The sequence below is a fragment of the Ostrinia furnacalis genome, unplaced genomic scaffold, assembly GCF_004193835.3.
Source record: "Ostrinia furnacalis isolate ACB-3 unplaced genomic scaffold, ASM419383v2 OfSCF6400, whole genome shotgun sequence".
In the NCBI taxonomy this organism is placed as follows: domain Eukaryota; kingdom Metazoa; phylum Arthropoda; class Insecta; order Lepidoptera; family Crambidae; genus Ostrinia; species Ostrinia furnacalis.
In genome coordinates, this window is record NW_021136639.1 from 18999 (window position 1) to 38300 (window position 19302).

The 19302-nt window shown below is 36.8% G+C and overlaps 1 protein-coding gene across 21 annotated transcripts; it reads right to left on the bottom strand.

Moving 5' to 3' along the window:
* Positions 1 to 1565: 1565 nt before the first annotated feature.
* On the bottom strand, positions 1566 to 16811 carry wupA (troponin wings up A). Of its 21 annotated transcripts, none has more exons than XM_028317653.1 (10): positions 16703 to 16811; positions 15364 to 15402; positions 13239 to 13256; positions 12429 to 12557; positions 11962 to 12085; positions 10714 to 10814; positions 8091 to 8134; positions 6162 to 6303; positions 4643 to 4660; positions 1566 to 1879 (listed from the first exon to the last, which is right to left on the bottom strand). In XM_028317653.1, the coding sequence occupies exons 2-10, from the start codon at positions 15376 to 15378 to the stop codon at positions 1811 to 1813; spliced, it is 660 nt and encodes a 219-aa protein (XP_028173454.1). In that variant the 5' UTR covers positions 15379 to 15402; positions 16703 to 16811; the 3' UTR covers positions 1566 to 1810. The 21 variants fall into 21 exon arrangements, with proteins under 21 accessions (XP_028173454.1, XP_028173453.1, XP_028173452.1 ...); XM_028317652.1 differs by lacking the exon at positions 10714 to 10814 and adding an exon at positions 11237 to 11337; XM_028317651.1 differs by lacking the exon at positions 10714 to 10814 and adding an exon at positions 10420 to 10520 and having other exon boundaries at positions 16703 to 16810.
* Positions 16812 to 19302: the final 2491 nt, after the last annotated feature.

Sequence of the window (19302 nt, forward strand, 5' to 3'; positions counted from 1 at the left end):
TTATTATTTATTCAATTTCATCTTTCAATATAATAAAAGCCTGTGTATTTAGTTGATAGATATTTTACTTGATGTTATAACTAAATCAATTTATTTTGTTAGCTGAACTTTTGATCGAAATTGCTTGGTATTTTTACTGTATTTAGATGTAAGTATACTCGTGTAAATCCACTCATAGGTAGACTTACGTATCTACGTAATACGATGATCTCATCGTGGATGTTTTTATACAAAGTAAAAATGTATGACATAAGTACAAGTTACTCGCATTATAACTTGACTAGGCGGTTATCCCATTCATTAACTGTCTATTGGAGCAATATGTAATAGTACTTTTAAAGAGTAGACTTTAGACAACGCTGATAGATTTTACAAGTTTTTGGAAGTGGTTGCCGTCAGAAATTTTCTTCATTCTACCTATCAGTCGACTGGAATTGATTCTAAAATTTTTTTTTCGGAGGGAACTGCTACATGAATTTCTACTTAGGCATGTTATGTAAGACTTATTTCAAATGGCTACCTGGCACCATTCTCTACCTAATAAAACTCTATAGCTCAGACTGCTATTAATTGACTAGGGGACAGAGAATCGCAGTTCACTCTACATAGGAAATTATTTTATACCTGCTAAACTTACCAGCCCTATCATACGCGCTAACAATATATTATCCTCTAATTACAACACCAGCAGGTACCCGTTTATTCTATTTACCTCCTATTTAGGGTTGACGAGTTAGCACTACGTAATGCCATAAGCGTCGCCCCGTCACGCAAAATTAACTGTATTTACTTAGGTCGAACGCAACAATTTGTACAAAATCCCTGCTAATGTGTACATTTACAATAATTGCGTAGATTTACATTTATTATGAGGCTTTTTATAAAAAGTTATATAGCAAAAAGAAACCCTGGGTGTACCAAATAATGTATTGAATTAGTCTATGAACTTCATTGGTGGTAATAATGTTATACCTACCAGTATATCTACGAAACTGTATGGAAAGATAGTAAACCTATCACTAAATAATTTAATATGATTAAGCAAAATAATTATGCTCTATTTTGACTGAAATATAACTTTTTAATTACGAGTTGTTAACATAGAAGCTAAATTGATTGATACATTGTGGAACTAATTTGATTAGCCACTGTAATCCAAATTCCTGCGAAACGGTGATTATTTTAATAGAATTCAATTGTTTTGTAATTATTCCCTTGCATTATAATATATTTTATTATCTTAACATGCTGATTCTAATACATTTTGGGAATCGAACCCGTAATGGCGCTCAAGGCAAACAACCGCATCTCTGTGTTATCGAAATCCATTGTATTGTGTGTACAAGTATAACATTATCTTATTATTAAACAGTTCACATGGGGATACACAAAATTGTTATTTACTTTTACAACCGCACATATAAAATATCTAATCTAAAGGATTACAAAGGGACGAATTTCGCCTGCGGGTCACATAATAAGGAGAACAATGCAACGGAATTTTGTTCGTCATTTAAGACATGTAGGTAGGACAAAGGTGAGGGTACAATGACATCACACACACATGGCGTAATACAGAAAATTAATTTATTAAACGTATCTTAAAAAAACATTACTTTAATAAATAAATATAAAAGTTGTGTTGTTCGAAAGGCTGGCATTTTCGGACAATACATAATGGAGGAATATGCCAGGCAGATAACTGATAACACATCGGCCTCGTGGTAGGAGGAGTATGGTCATGGAACAGGTGGATCGTTCTGGCTGGAGACACTGGTCTTAGGATACAATTAAGTTATTAAGTAGAACTTCATGCCTCAACTTCTTCCTCTTTTACCTTCTGATCTCCTGGCTTGCCCTTGGACCAGTCTGGCTTTTTCTGGAAAACACAAGAAGTGGTGTTAGCTAGTTGATGAATCAGTTTGGTTTTAGAAGAGTTCTACTTTGCCATTGTATGTTCATTGAAACTAATAAAGCTTATGAGAAACGTAATATTAATAAATTATCCTGCTTTCGCCTCCGAGATTTATTTTACCATGTAGTACCCCTGTACGACAAGCCAATCCGCACACAATATTCAGCGCAGTAGTAGTAAAAAACAAAAGAGCGGGCAACCCCACCCCTACCACGCTGTGGGCTCGGTGTCCGAGCGGTCTCATTCCTTTGTGCGCACGCGCAACGACCGCACGCAGTATAAGAAAAATGCTTAAGTGACGTCACCAGGACGTTTTTACCGACAAAAAACGTAATTATTTTAAGTTGTGCAGTGTAGTGACGAGAATTAGACCCAACACAAGGTTGGTTGTAACAACTATTTTGTGCAAGTGCTCGTACATTTTTATTATAAGCGTTGTGACACGACGCGTAACTTTGACCCATTTTTAGCTCCAAGTTAACGCGCGATGTTAACCAGTAGCCATTTTTTTTTAAATAAATATTATAATTTATAGGTCAGGTTTCAAGAATCAAAAGATTGTTATTAAAAGGTGCTATTAAATAGAAACCAAACTTTTTCCTCGCAACAGTGTTACTTGAAATCCAAATTAATACTGTTTTGGAATATTGGTCAAACTGTATCCAAATAAATTAATAAGTTTTAATTAAGCACATTATTTATTTATTTAATTAAAATGCAAGTGAGCTTATGCTTTACAACAATCAGAGTGTTAGCCTTGCAGTCATTGTGATCGATTCGGTGTTAACCACTACCGTCGTCAAGCTCAGTTCTGAGATGAAACTGGATAAATATAGGAAAGGAGTGTCGACACGAGGGTGTTCGGCCCACACAGCACGCGACACGCGGCAGTATTGCCTGCGGTTTGCGCCGCTGTCAACGTTGACACAATTAGCCAGTGTGCTAGATAGACAGGATGCTCTGTCAACTGTCTTGGCAACTTTTTACAATCAGTAGTCGTACTTAACAGTTAATAGAAGTAAAAATAAATGTATATAATAATACTCTATAATGAACAAAATCTTGTTGAGACCGTGATACTTGTTATTGTTATGAATAAGTGATGCAATACGATTATAATACAAAAATATTGCTTTATTATGTATTTAGTACATTGACATTGAATGATCAAACGAACTTACCAAGTGAAGTTCGATCTAAATTATCCTGTTTTCGCCGAAGAGATTTAAGGTCCCTCCCAACCCGAAGATTTCTATATCTTCTTCCCTGGAGGTAAACGTCAATGTCATCTCTTCTCTAAATATAATGAGACCGCTCGGACACCGAGCCCACAGCGTGGTAGGGGTGGGGTTGCCCGCTCTTTTGTTTTTTACTACTACTGCGCTGAATATTGTGTGCGGATTGGCTTGTCGTACAGGGGTACTACATGGTAACTTAAATCTCTTCGGCGAAAACAGGATAATTTAGATCGAACTTCACTTGGTAAGTTCGTTTGATCATTCAATAATATGATGCTCAACATTGGTCCTTTCTTGATCGAAATTGAGACTAGTTCATTTTTGTTGAAGTCTAAAAAAACTCGAAAACTTAACAACTTGATAGCAATAAAATTATGCTTTTATCTTGCATAGCACTCAATGTACGTTGAATATAATAAAAAGATCTAAGAAAATTATTTGAAAAAGTATGCACACGAGAACCTCAGTCGCTAATAGCATGATGTGTTCGTACTGTAAGCGATATCCTTAATGAACGATGAGCCTTTTAAGTGCAGCTCTAATAAAACTACGCTGTCTAACGTAATTTTACACTAGACAGCAGCATTAAGCTTACTCGCCTTTCAGTGAGCTTTTCATACTAGTACAATGGCGCAGTGTCACTCTTGTTTACATAAAATATAGCAGATACCGCTTAGGAACGAGAGGGTATTATGCCTGCTATGTTCCAAGGTATGTATAGGCATTTACGAACTTTATACTATTATTATAGTATTGCTGTGAAGTTATAAAAACATTGGAAAACTAAAAGACGTAAAAGTCCACCAAAAAGTTGGAAAAGTTCATAAATGCTTATTGCAAAAAGAAGCTTAATTCTATGATTTCTATTATTTACCATAGTATTTCTATTTACAAAATACAACTACTGAAATAATATACAAAATTCATCAGCTGAAAACTGTAGTCTGTTCCTCTTTTCAGGGAAAATAATTTTCTTATTAAAGGATTGAAAAAAAAAGGAATTTAATAAAGACAAATGAAGAGCTACAGAAAATTAGTGTCCCTGATATTCATCCTGAACAATACATGAAATATCCCAGACTACGTCACTTGTAGCTGAGACGATGAAGCGAAATTTTCGAACACCAATAAAACCAGTAACTGGCGACGATAGTACGGATGGTCAAACTTCGCCAAATCGCCTAAAGCACCACACTTCGAAGCGCTGACAATCTAAAAACCTCAATATCCTACAGAAGCGTATTGTATAGCCACCTACAGTGTATTTACAGTCGTAGAGAACACTCGAAGCGGTCGTGTTCACACAAAGCTGCGGTAATCCTAAAGTCGTGAAAATAATTGCAAATCCAGTGCCAATACAATAATGTGTCTCAAACAAGTTGGCAGTCTAGACAGCTATACGACTCGAAGCTGTGCTAAAAATACACATGCCGTGTGATCTAATCGACTAGAAGAATCACTATCGAAAGTCGACTAGGTGTCTATTTACCTTTCCTCCAGCACCGCCCTGTGAAACATCGCATTACAATATGTAAAATGCTATAGCTGACGGCATAATTACTTAATCAAAACAATTTCGGTTCAACAAAGTCTAAGTCAACGAACACAAATGTTACGCAACTTTATACATTGCTTAGGAACTAACTTTGAACAAATAAAAACGAAACAAAGTTCGGAAATGGAATATGAAATGGAAATTCATGATGAGTGGATTTGTTGTTGAGTTCTTTTGGAAAGTGTATAAATATGAATTATATTATCTTTCTATTTATAGCCACAAAATACTATGTAAAATTATGAAAATCCGCCTAAACTGCCTTGTTCATTACTTGTATTGATTCGCATTTTCACGTACGGATGTTAGTCACGGGCATTATCTAATAAATAGAGATTAGCACTGACGAGAACATGAATCTATATTTATACGGACTGGCAAAGCTTGGCAAGGGAAGGCCTGTATTTAAAAACGGTTTCGCTTTTAAATAATCTGCAGGCGTAAGCTTTTCAGCGGGGAACCTCCAGGAACTTTAAATGTTCTAAAAACTATATATTTCAAGCTTTGAGCTTTGCGTCAAACATTTCTCACCTCAATATCGAATCGGGATATTTATGAATAGACAATAAGAATTTGTTACATAAAAAATATTGTTTATTTATAAAATTAATTAAATTATTCAAATTAAAGTTAGGTCGTCATGACGTTTCGGTGATGGAAAGTAGTTAAGTGTAAGTATGGTATTGTCTACTTTTTCCCGATAGCCCAGTCAGCTTTCTCCGCTTTCTTAGCCTGTAGGAATTTAAAGAATGATTGTTCACTTCTTATGAAAACAAATGATTAATTCTAAACACCCATAATCCTTATGATTCAAACTAAAATTTAAGTATTTTTTGCCCCAGATTTCAAACCAAACTTCATCGTCTCTAATATTACGAGACACCAGACCACAAGTTTTCTTTGGCTGGGATTTGAACCCAGAACAGTTCGTTCCAAGATTGACCCATCGTGCTGATATACGTATAAATTTTAGTGAATGACTGAAAAGTTTCAGCTCACGTTCATGAAAATTAATTAACGTATTTAGCAATGTGAAATTTTGACAGATAAAACGAAAACTTTGTGCGGTATTCTAAAGTTGGCCAAATTGAAACGACGTGGAATTTGTAGATCCATTTTGATCCAATCCTTTTAGTTTAGCGGCCCGTGATCCTTTTGCTTGAACTTTAGGATTCAATAAATCTAGATCTGTTCCACAAATCCCTTTGTTCGCAGATCACACTAATATTTTAAGCATAAGTTTTAGGTTAGATTAGACTCTTCCTAGGATTTGCAAGAAATTCTAAAAAAAAATCATCGGTTTTAGCAAATGTTATCTGTATAGAAAACTTTGCTGTTTTCAAATCGTTTGTCTGGGTGTTGGTGTTCCAGTGAAACTGTTACAATGGTGAAATGGAGAAGATAGTTTTGAAATAGAATTGATGATAGACATGGCAGAAGGGATGATATTTACCTCTTTGTCTTCCTCTTCAAGGGTGAACTCCTTCTTTTTGACGACCTTGAGTTGGTTACGGAAGTTGAACTCGGCGGCCTTCTTCTGGAGCTTGGCGAATTTGTTCTCGTATTTGGACACCTTCTTTAGCGTAGGTTTGACGCTGTGAACAAATAAATTCTAATTTAGAATCATCATCATCATCATCGGCAAGTCATTACTCTCCACGGTAAGAGTACGATCCTCTGCAATTTATCGGAGGCAAATGAAGAATTTGGCCTACACTCCAAGCTAGCTACGAGTAGATGGGTTGGGAGGTTAAAACTCTTTTGTTTTCAATTGGCTAATAAAAAATCATCATCATCATCAACAGCCCTTTACAGTCCACTGCTGGACTATGAGCCTCCTCCTCTATAGTGGAGGGTTTTGCCATAATCCCCACGCTTGGCAGGCGGGTTGGAGATCGCAGTTTAAAAGATTGATGTTTGTCAGAGAGCGCTGCTGCCCGTTCTCTGTTTGATGTGTAGTCCCTAAGTCGCCTCTTACGACACCCGCGGGAAGAGTAGGGGTTGGTGACAAATGTATTCTACTCTGCCGTCACCATACGGCATAATAAAAAATAGGTGCCTAAAATGCCATAAATCATTTTCGATATCTGCGCGATATTAATATATGAATGGATAGACAAACACTTTTGCAATATACGAGTAATACAACTTCCTTATATTCGTATTATATTCGATTCGCCAAATTAAAACCAAACAATGTCAGAACGGGATGTTTTATCAAAGATGTTTGATTTAGCTTATTACAGAGTCGTATATCAAAAGTATATTACATACGAGTGTTTGTAATGACTGCATTTACTTTTAGTGCACACAATATTTTTAAGAAAACGGTTATGAAACGACTTTGAAACCTTTCTAACTGGTGCTAAAGTCAACTTTGCATTTCAAAAATTGCGAATTTGCGAATCGCAGAGTACTAGAAAATTTTTCACAGAACATTTGAAACCGAATAACAACCATTCTTGAGAGTATAATATTTTTGTGAGAATCTTACTTGTCGTTTCATGCATGCATCCTTTTAAATTGCAAAAGGCGTACATATTTAATAGCCCAAGACGATACAATGGATGCAACTTCTCACATGTATTTGTCTGCCTAGCTAGAAAGTAAAAGGTCTAGAATTGGATGGGCCATTTGTTTTTGTTAGCTTGCTACAAGTTGTTTATAAATTCCATTACAAGTGATTCTCTGGAGACTTGAACTTTATTACTTGGTTCATTTATTTGGGTAGTGCAATCCATCAATTTGTCTCAAAGTTCTACAAATACACAGGCAAATATTGGTTATAGTAGGTATGCCTAGTGTAATATACAAATATAAATACCTGCCTTGTTATGCATAAAAAAAAAATAACCATAAATATTACATAACATTTATTTTTGGAATGTTAGAATTATAAAATCATGGTTGGAATTTTGCCCGTAAATGGGACTCTGTAGACTATTATATTCACTCTAGTTGCACATGGCCGACCAAAAACGACTATTGTTACAGTCTGCTAACTTTAGAATTCTGAATTACGTTTCTACGCGTTGCCTAGTCCGCGACAATGGACTGAAGGGTGCCTAACTTGGTCCACTGCGGAGTAATAAATTGTGTTCCTAAGCAGAACTTGTCCATGTCCATTTCCACATACTTTTTGGGGATGCAGGTTTGATTGTTAAAAATAACATTGATTAAAAATCAAATAATAACATTGATTAAAAGTATTAGAGTCGGTTTTGCTTTGATAATCTTGCTTCGAACGGCAGTTATTCGAACTCAATTTTTGTTTTGAGACCGATTGATACCAATATTTTGCTGAAGTATATTCAACGTACGAGTAATTGCCCTTCGAAAACGATTGTATTTATAGAAAGAAAATAAAATAAATGGTACTCACAATTTGCCTCTAAGGTCGTTGACTTGAGAGTTCAGGTCGGAGATCTGGCGAAACATAACAATTATTATACGATGTGTACAATGATTATACATATATGTATTTGAAAAATGGTTTTAGGTAGTTAAGATAAAGGAAAATGAAAATAGAAACAAGACAAATTAATGAGAGAAAAATACTACACAAAAATATTATGTTACAAGAAAACTTAATAAAAGGAGTTTATCTTGATTTTATTGTTTATGAAATGAACATGTATTTATTACATATACGTTCAAAGTACAATGGATATTGAAGCTAATTACACAAAAATGTGAAATAGTATATTATAATATGTATGTATAAAGCAAAAGTATGTACAATGTAAAACCCATTCCACAAGTTGGTCTTAGTCATTAAAACATGGTTAACAATAAACAAAATAAAGTACAAATAAATTAAATTACAATTAAAATAAAATAAATTACAAATAAACTGATTGTGTACACTTTAGGTACAAAATTTCTTACGAAATGAATTAACAAACTTGTGAATTGTTTCCACAAAAGATAAAAACTTCATGCAATGCACGAAAGTAGTAAGAAAACAAAAAAAGCTCAACACACAAGATCTCGAGTAAAGCAAATTGACAAAGGCGTCTTTACTTAATGTTGAGAATAGTGATTAATACGAGAAAAGCACAGAAAAGATATAGAGCTGAGCGAAGATTAGGCGTTGTTATTTGCGAGCGAAACAGTTGAAATCTGTTCTTTGTAAGTATCAAGAATCCGCAAAGGTCAGTCCCGTATCCTAATACTACGGCCTATATATCTTTAGCCTGTGCTCTTTACCTACATATACACATCTTCAATATACTATGTCTCACATACTATTCGTGCACAAATCTACCTATCGTGCCTCGACTGGTAGCTGGTCGCCTGCAGCTCCTGTGTCTTCAACAATCAATACATAAGTGCAATATATTTTACAAGTGCAACAAAAAGGCAGCGCCAACAATATTATTCCTCGACCTTGGATGTATTCAAGTGTAAATGTTCTCAAGTTGCTATTCGAAGTTGTAATATGTTGAGCGCTGTATCCATGTGCATTCTGATTCCAATGTACTAGTACGTCTCTACGTCGGTACGGCAAACAATGTTTGAGTTCGGACATAGCAAAGTGTGTAATGGAGTGACGGTGCAAAATCGATCCAGACTTGCAGATGTGGTTCGGTGGGTTTACTGTAATGTAGTGTATCTGGACGCGCAAATGATAGTATACACCACTCCGTGTCCCGAGTAATGCAAACGCCGGCGGCCGAGGACGCCTCTCGGCCGCCGGGAGGGGGGCACTCGACCAGAGCATGGCACTTTCAATTTAAAACACTCAGAGTCCAAAAAGTAACATACGGGTACAAAAGGTTTATGGGGCTCTCAGCAACCGAACACGCAAACATTTCGCGCGGATAACGGCACATACATGAAAAGTTGGAGATTTGGAACAAGAAGTTTCACTTACACTATGCACTTGCGTGTGCCAATAAAGGAACCAGTCCAGCGGTCCACTGACACTTCAACGGCAACTAGTTGTTATCATAAAAAGAGAAAATTCAGTAAGGCCATTAAGCTCGCCACCACACATGAAGCGTCACACTGGCGGATGCAGCGACGGTACGCGAGTATTATTGCGATAAACACACTTTTTCAGTATATTATTAAAGTGCCATACTATTTTAAGGATATTGATATTAATCGGGACTCGGAAGCATCGTACATTACATATTACATGCAACAATCAAAAAGCTTTAGCAGATAAGCCAATGGAGAAGACAGTGTGAGTTTACTAAGATGATGATGATCTCGATCACGGAGCAGAGCTCGCGATGACAGAGCAAGACAAGACGTGGATGATGAGTGAGATGTTGAAGAGTGAACACAAAGACGACACAGATGAGAATTACGCGATCATGCAATGGTCGGGGCGGCGGCGCCCGCGCCAGTGAGTGCAGTGTGGTTACTGTTACGCCCGTGGTTACTGTAGTTAGTGTAGTTAATGGTGTAAGCTCCATGTCGGATGACGCGCCGCCGGCGCCGGCGGAGATCGATTTTGCACCGCTCGCCTCTGAGGCCGGGGGCGCCGCGCACCGCCCCCGCCTGTCTACGACACGCACACACCCGCTCTACAACAACTCTACCGACCCGGCCCTTCGGCTCCGCCGTTATTTACAATTCAACAACAAACAACCGAAAACTTACAAAGCGTTATCAATGTATAAACACGAATTGTCACACGCGCACGTTTGTTACATCGATGATTGTGATATTCACAATGGTTATAAAGTATTGGTCAATACCTCATAATCTCTTTTCCTGACTTCATGTTCCAAATCCCACTTCTGGCCCTCACACACATACATGCGGTCATAATACTCCTGTATTATTCTCTTGAGCATTGCTATAGAAAAAGGAAAGACAGATTATTGAGCCAGCAGAATGAGCATGGGCATTTGTGTGAGTGACCTGCGTCTGTCGACGGGAGCGACGTGTGCATGTGTGCGGTGAGCCGAACAACTATCATGTCATGTTGTAACAACTAAATCAGTATCAACTCATATCATATGCATTCCCAATCCTAATATATTGTTTACCTCCATTTTCCTAATTTGAATCGCTCGTTCTAGTTCATATTTATCCCCCTCAAGGTTGTATATTCTGTGCCAGTACATTTGACAAATCGTCTGCAGTTCCGCTAAAGAAAAACATAATCACATTTAGGGCATGTATCACATCGGCGCAGGACGCCTTCGGCTCGTCGACTCGTGTCTGGGTTCTCGGACTGGGACCACTTTACTGGAGGAGCAAGCGTAAGCGAAGCTACATGATCGTATTTAGGTGGGTGGACTATTACTGCAATTTAAACTATGTTGTTATTGACTTAAAACTCGATGAGAGTATCTACAGTAACTCGCAGTTTCGGAGTTGCTACAACGGGTCGTTGTTATTTAGCCTTATGTACTTGTTATCCACACGGTTAAGGTAAATTCGGTTCAGCTCCGCGATTGATAATTGTGAATCGGCTGCGAAAACAATAAAAGATTCTAGTCACATTATCGGCATATACTACTTAGAATGTAGAGCGTATGAGTTGTGTAGCGCCCAAACCAGTCAGACCTCGAGCTGTTTGCGGGCCACTTCCATCTCGTGATCGTACTTCTCCTCCTCGAGCTTGGTGATACGTTGGTGGTAACCGGTAATGATGCTCGTGAGAGCCGCTACAAAACCAACAACATTACTCGCGCGCAATATTCTCGCACTCCTAGCCTCGACCGGCGGCTTACGGACCGTAGACCAGAAAGTTAATTGTGAGTCTCAGAAAGAATTGGAAACATAGAAGGTAGTAAGTATTCGCAGACAAGATGACAACTTCACATGGAGCTTAGAGGAAGTAGATAGACGAGTTAGATAGACAAAGGCCTAAACTGGGCCCGACACACTTGAGTTCTGTTATTTAACAGACGTAGAAACACGGCAGTTTGACACAAAGTAAGTCATGAAGGCGAAAAAAGTTTGTAAGTTCGTCAGATAGCTGTTTGAGATCAGCTCGGCTCACTACCTCCATATCTTTCCTCTTAACGATGTATTCAAAATCGAACTTTTCATCTTCGAGTTGGGCGATGCGCTCGTGGTACTCTTTGCAAACCCTCGCAAGAGCATCTATAATGCGACACAATACATGTATAAGGATAGCTGAAGGTTTATTCACATTGATAGGGACGCATTCGTTCCGTGGTGTGATGTGTGGGGATAATTTAAATGTATGTCTTACACCTGTCTATTGGAGAATAAGATTATAAGATATTATAGGTTGTGTGAAAGGCACATGGACAGACGTTTACCTTCGTTGGCATCTTCGATGTTCTTGGGTTTACCGCACCTCTCCTCGATGATGCGCCTCCTCTCGGCGGCTTTGCGTTCCTGTTCCTTCTTCAGCTCCTCAGCGGCTTTCTTACGCAGCAGCAACTGTTATTTGAGATTTTTTGTGAAAATGTGAAGCTAATGATGGAGAACATAAACGCAATGATATGAACTCGTTTTTTTTTTCGATTTAATCTTTTTTATTACTACTTGTTTATTAATACTTTTTTGTTGATTATAGCTTCGTGCGGTTTGCACATTTACGAGTAGCCATTGTCAAGTAAAATTATATTTCAAGTAGAAAACATTTAAATAATAATTTAACGAATGGTTAAGTTTCAAAGTTATGTAGTGGTACTAACTTTTCATTTGGAAATCGAATTTAATCATGAGTAAATAATGAAAATATTGACTTAGAGGTGTTAGTTAAAACAAATTAAAGACTAACCCTGAGCTTCTTCTTCCTCTCCGGTGTCATGAAACCCTTCTTCGCCTTCTTGGCCTTGGAGGCCTCCTCCATGCGCTTGCGCACCTCAGCGCGCTTGCGGTCGATCTCGGCCTGTTTGGCCTTCTTCGCCTGGAGACAGTCAACGGCATAGTAATCGTCTACCTAGTGCTTTAGTTTCTAAGTGTTTTGTGTCAGATATAAGATGTTTAAAATATTCCTTTTGCTAAGGTCCTAAGTGTAGATTTTTATGTCTAGATTCTAAAGTTTTGTTATTGTGTACCTATGTGTTGTAGAGTTCATAAGTGTGTGTTACCTAATGTTGCTGTGTGTTGTACTTATGTGTCTGAATATGTTGTGATTATGCTACGTGTGTTGTATTTAATTTAGTGTTTTGAAATATACCTATATTATTGTATACTTGTGTGTATGTTTCTAGCATAAGCGTAAAGATTAAAACAATATGACAATTTATACTTGTGTTTGGTGTAACTATTATGTACCTACTCCTAAACTTTTCTGCACTAATTATAAGTACTTATACAATACAACATGTATAATGTAAGGTTTCGTCTAATTAATCAAATACATAATATGAATTGTTATTATGACTTGTTACTCTTGTATCTAAATAAGAAAATAATGTATTTGAATATCACAGAAGACAAAGAGTTCCTCTTTATGAGTGAAAATTAATATTTTCAGAAAATACGAGCTCATTAAATGGAAAACATGTAATATGTTTCACATAACATGTTTTCAAGATAATTTATATGATTAGGTGTAATTTGTCTGTCTTCGATGTTACTTTACCTCCTCGAGACGCTTTTTCTGTAAAAGAAAAGACAAAATAATTAGTTTTCAGTTTGGAAATAAGTATTGTATCAGCTATCATTAATTCAGAACATTTTATTGTGCGGTAGGTAACACAAAAAAGATTTAAAAAAAAAGTATTATGCGTTCTTTTTTAAATAGTTGAAAAAATATTTTGAGTTCGAACACTTACTAAAAATACAATAAATAATGAATTATTGATAGCTGAATCAAGATTAACAATACTTATTACATCACCTTTATCAAATAATATTCATGTTATATTCAAATAATAATCTTGAACTCTACATTTGTTAAAAATAATATTTAGTGCTGAAATCTGCCGGTAACAAAACTTAAATGACTCAGTTTTGTTGGAGCTCACAATTTGATTTCGTTATTGGATTTTGCGCTTCCATTGAAAGGTGGTGTAAAAAGCGTTATACTACATCGTTATTTTGTGCAAATTACAACGCGCTGTGAGTTTGTGAATTGTGCATTTTTCGGCAGTTTTGTGTAGACTCAAACATAATGTCATTATTGAATAAATATTTAGTTTTATTCGTGTTGTTTGATTTTGACAGTTTAATTTTATGGGTACATTGAAAGTTTTATCGTTCACGGTTATTGACTGGTGTAGAAAGAAAAGCTTTGTTAATTCGCTGTTATTGACAATTTGACGAAAAAGATTATCACATGTAGGTACCTACAGCTCAAGTGAAATATAGATGAAAATAAAAGTAAAAACAATTGAAACCTAGATAGGTACTAATTAATCGCAAATTTTAATGACATTATGTTCATTACATTTACTATATAACTTGTATTATTGTTGTTTGTGCAACATAAAAAATTGTGCATGTTAGTGACACTTATGTGTTATGTGCTGTGCATATTTTGCTTTATTTATGTATATTCTGTGCTTTTATTTATATTGTGTGTATTAGTGTTCACAGTGTTTAGCAGTTTACACCTAGCAACATTTATTTTTTTCACTTACTATATTTTAAACATTATTATCTAAAATAATGCTGTAACAGAAATTATGTCAACATAATATCTTGAATGTTGCGGTCAGGAGGAAAAAATAACAGTAACTTTTGTATTCGACGGAAAAAAGTTGATTTCAGTCTAGAATGATAACGAAATCTTCAAGTAAAGTAAAAAAAATGATAAGTGATAACGAATGTTATCATTGAAAAAAAATATAATTTATTCAGTTGTGTATGTATAATTGTATATTGTGTTGCGTGTGAGTTGTTAGAAGCCAAAAATATTTACCTAGGTCTCGAGGATACATGGTATCCGATACTGTAGTATGAAGATCGCAGAACGTCGAGTTTTGTTGATAGAGATGCGCCGGAGTCGATGAAAGTGGAGATGGAACAGAAAAAAGAACAAAAAATACGTTAACACCAAACTTTAATTGATTTTTGAAACAAGATTTAAGTAGTGGTTGAAGTAAAATTAATAGAGTTTACAGTAAATGGAAGTTACGACAACAGCGGAAGAATATGAAAATATAGTTTCTAATTCAATTAATAAATAAATAACAAGTAGGATATATCTATTTTCTCAAATTACTTTTTAGAAGAAAACATTTTAACTGTACCTGTTACTCGTACAACTAATTTAGAATTAGGTCTAAAACCAATCTCTTACCTTACTCCATATCAAAGCTTTACAAATGAAAAATAAGAATCCAAGATCATTTGCAAGTCTATGCATCTCGGAATGCATAGAACTTCAACAATAGCATGCATATTTAATGTTCGGGATACACAGGCACATTTGAGAAGTTGGACCAAGACTTCCCAGTGCAAGCTGCATCTAAACTAGCCACATAATGCTAAGCAGAAATACGGTGCTCTATGGAGAGTTGTTGGGTAGAATACAGATCAGTGGAATATACTACAGGTACTAAATCATAATGGTTCACTGAGGAATTAGGTTTATCGACGTCTTATGATTACAATAGATTTCTCTCGAAATTAGAGAAGGCATTTTTTTTATAAAATGTTAAATAATAGAGAAAAAGCTTCCTTATTTTGTGGTCCTTGACCCAGGCTATCCCTATCTAAAGACCAAGATTGTATTATATTAATGATTTTTTATCTTACCTTACTTCATCATCCGCCATTGTGATTGTGTTTGTTCTGGTGTCCTGAAATAAAAAGAAAACTTTGAACTATCTCTTTTGTATGAGAACTGTCAAAATTACGTGGTTCTTTCAACGCAAATCTTCACAAACTGGATACAATTAGGTACACGAGTTTATTCTAATTTATATCTTTTTCTTCTGGCTACATAAGTGCTTCATTAATTTTAAAACAAGTCGCTGCAACAAACGCTTATCGATATATTAATAGCAGCTGCAACAAACAAGTTACTAAAATATCGACATTCTGCCAAAGACCTATTTTCCGATGTCGCTTAAACGCGTATTTGGCGAACATCATTAGAAACAACGTCGTTATTCGAAACTTTGGATAAACGCCAATAAACTAGGTGAGAACAGCTGTCATTTGATACTTTAAAAGCATTATTTTCTCCTCGGTTCCGCCATTATCTGCTAAAATACAGCTGTACGGGACTAGAATTCCCTAATGAGTGTTAAATGCTGCTTCATTTGGAATGAATTGCCCTAAAATATTGCATAGTTAAACGCTGGGACATTGCACTCTTGACCTAAATCGGTAACGGTTGGTCCCATTACATGCACGGTGTAAGAATTATTTTTTGTGCAATAAAAAGTTCGGTGGTGTGATGAAAATTCCGCATTTAGTTTCGGACGCGCTCGGCAAAGCTCGGCTTCGGTCGGGTTGCGCGCGCGCTACGGAAATAGGTCGGCTCCCACACCCGCGCATCCTAATTTGGTGGCGCGCCCCGAGTCCGGTTACTCGGATTTCGGATGCGACGCGGTACGGACCGGTCGGAAAATGTAACCGGATATCCATGTTTAATCGTGTCCCGTTACGTTTCTACTTTGATTTAATTTAATAATGTTTGTTTAGTAAAGTTAAGTTTCATTTAATTGTAGATGTGTCATACGATGTCTGTCTAAATATCTGAGAACTATTAAGATTTTTTTAACACTTTAGAAGACGTGTGCCCTATGCAGTAAAAGCCCATTGATTTTTTAAAGTGGCCTTGTCTGTGGGCTGTCAGTGAGTTATTAAGTGATGAGATTTTGTATGAACTGACATATCATAAGTATTTGATCCCGGCGATCATATTCAATGTTTATAGTCTGTCATCCGATATGTACCCATGACGTCATAAAATATCCTTATCAATGACATCACAGCGTACATGTCCACATATCCGCATATACCACTAGTCCCGGAAACTGTCGTACACTCGTTTAACGCAATTTTATCACAGCAGCATCGTTCACGGTAACACTAGACGGTGGATCACTTCACTGCACTTTTAAACTTTTTTTTCGTTAGTATGGGACTCACCTAAGGCAAGAGAAAAGAGGATGGCCCTATCTGATGGTTCAGCCAACACGAGCCACAGCTGCTGACTGGCGCGTCGCGGGCGGTAAGGTGCGGCGGGCAGTGCGTAGGCGCCGTGCCCGCCCCCGCTCCCCGCCCGCCCTAGCGGGATCGCCACAACTTACATAGATACAGAAGTGCCGATTTAAAACCTTGTTGATGCATGTATGAATTTAACAGTAATATACGTAGATGACTCGGGAGTTGACCAGTTACGAAGCACTTTCGAGTTCGTATCGTTTGCGTATTCGCATCGTCATCTTAGAGAGAGAGAGATTTAGTACGAAAACGTAAAACAACACCCCTACGGTCGTAATGAGAACTAAAAAACAAAAACACGAAAGATTTTGTGAATTGCTTTCGTATCTAGATCGAATAGTTAACGTGAAGTAAAGTGAACTTAGTATGAGAAATTATAGCATGTCACTTCTCTGTCACTGATCTCCTATTACTAAAGGCAAATGGAGGATTTGGCACACCTACACTTCTCACGCTGGCCATACAGTAGCCATCTCCTATTAAGGAAACATACTTGCTAGATTGTTTTATTGTATAACTTAATTCAGATAAAATAAGAAGTGATACGTGACTCGCCAAGCATAGAGTAGTTGTTGGGACAACCTGTTATAGTCGCTGGCAGAATCTGGACAAGTCAAAGACAGGGTAAAATAACACCTATTGGGGCAGACCTATGTCCAGTAGTGGTCTGCTATAGATTTTTACACCTACATCAACGGTTTCTTAACGTCTCGTCATTGTTCGCGCACGTTTACTGACAAGATTGGCTACTATAGCCATATTAGGGCACATGATAGGGCAGCCCAGAGCGTAGCCCTCTTATTGCGGACTAAAAGGAACTTGTGGTAGTAGTAGTAGTAGTAGCTGTAGACTGATGATGTGCGATTTGAATAAATACAAAATGATCCTTCTGAACCTCTATATTTGTGGTCATGCAAAATCTTCCCCCCACGCCCCAGCCCCTTTCTCAGACATTTTTAGAGCAGTGTCGTTTTGACACCGAGACCGAAATAATATTAGAGCTAGAGTTCGGATCTCGCATGCCTCGTGAATTTTTGACCGAGTCGCCATGTGCGCTGGTTAATTGTATAAACAATTATTCATATTTCAAGACGTGATTCGCATTATATACTTACTGTGATCGCGTTGAAACTTTCAAGCTGAACGCCTTGATAAGCAGGAAAACTAAGCAGTTTTCCTGCTTCATGTATTTTAGAAGCTTTAAAAGTTCTTTCAAATGTCACTGTTGATTTTTCTGAAAGTTACCTTAAAACAACATTAGAAGTAATCATGATTGACTTAAATACTATCACTGTAATTGTAAATACGAACCATTATTTGAATTTCTGATAGTATCTGCTCAAATGCCCATGATATAGGGAACGAATGAAAAAACAATTGATATTGCCTACATCCTCTGAATATTACCTCTCTGTTTATCAATATTCAGTGAGTAAATAAACATAAATAAATACCAAAAACAGCGCTACGAGGTTATTACATCCGCAGGTATTTCGCTTTACAGTTCATTAGATAAACTAAACTCAACCATTACTTAGTAATTATTTCCTCTAACCGGTGGTGAGCTAAATATTACAGTAACTAGTATCATGTTTAATCTGGTTTACAATACGTAGAGGGCTTAGCTGGAATTAATTATAATTAAAACTTCAGGAATATTATTATTTTATTTTGTAGCTATGCCATAACACTACATCTATCTTTAATAATGCCAGGACAAGGTTTTTATCAAAAAAAGAATTGTTTTTGTAGAAGTTTTTAGGAAAGTCATCATATTTGGACTAAAATAAAGTGTTTTTTTCTATTTGCAAGATCCACAGCCTTTAGAAAATAATTTATAATTATCTTCGTCATTTAATATTTCCATTGCAGGTGTACCCTAATTCACCAGAGGCAAATGGAGGATTTGGCCTCCACTTCCCTGATCATATGGGTTGGGAAGGCCTGATGTTCATCTAATCCACAGGAAAAGTGAGGGTGGACCTAGTGTAACTCCGCCGGAACCACAGGACTTGAAAATATTTAAAGTTATATTATTCCATTTGTGTTTTTTTTTTCAGAGCTCTTTATTTCCTTTTACGTAGAAAGAAGCCTATTAAACTCTTTTGTAATCTGAACACATCTTCATCCTAATTCATATGAAAATTGTAATAAAATCTACAGGTTTTGGCAGGGCTTCCAAAAGTTTTTTGGCCGATATCGAATGAAAATGAGATTTATAACAAAGCGTCGTAAGGCTTTGTGAAAAAGGCGCACACCGTTGTAGGTAAGAGTAGGCGCACACCGTTGATTTTTCGTCGGCCGATAGTTTATTCGGGCAGTTGATCAGTATGGGCATGTATGGGAGTGCGCACACTACGCCGATTCGATTTGACCGATTCTTCATACAAATGAAAATCGGGCACAACTATCGGCCAACTAAAAATCAACGGTGTGCGCCTACTCTAAGTCATCGGCTTGAGTCTTGAGGTATAGTCAGCGTCAAATAGTTCGTGACTCCTTAAGTAGCCAAAAAAATTCCAACA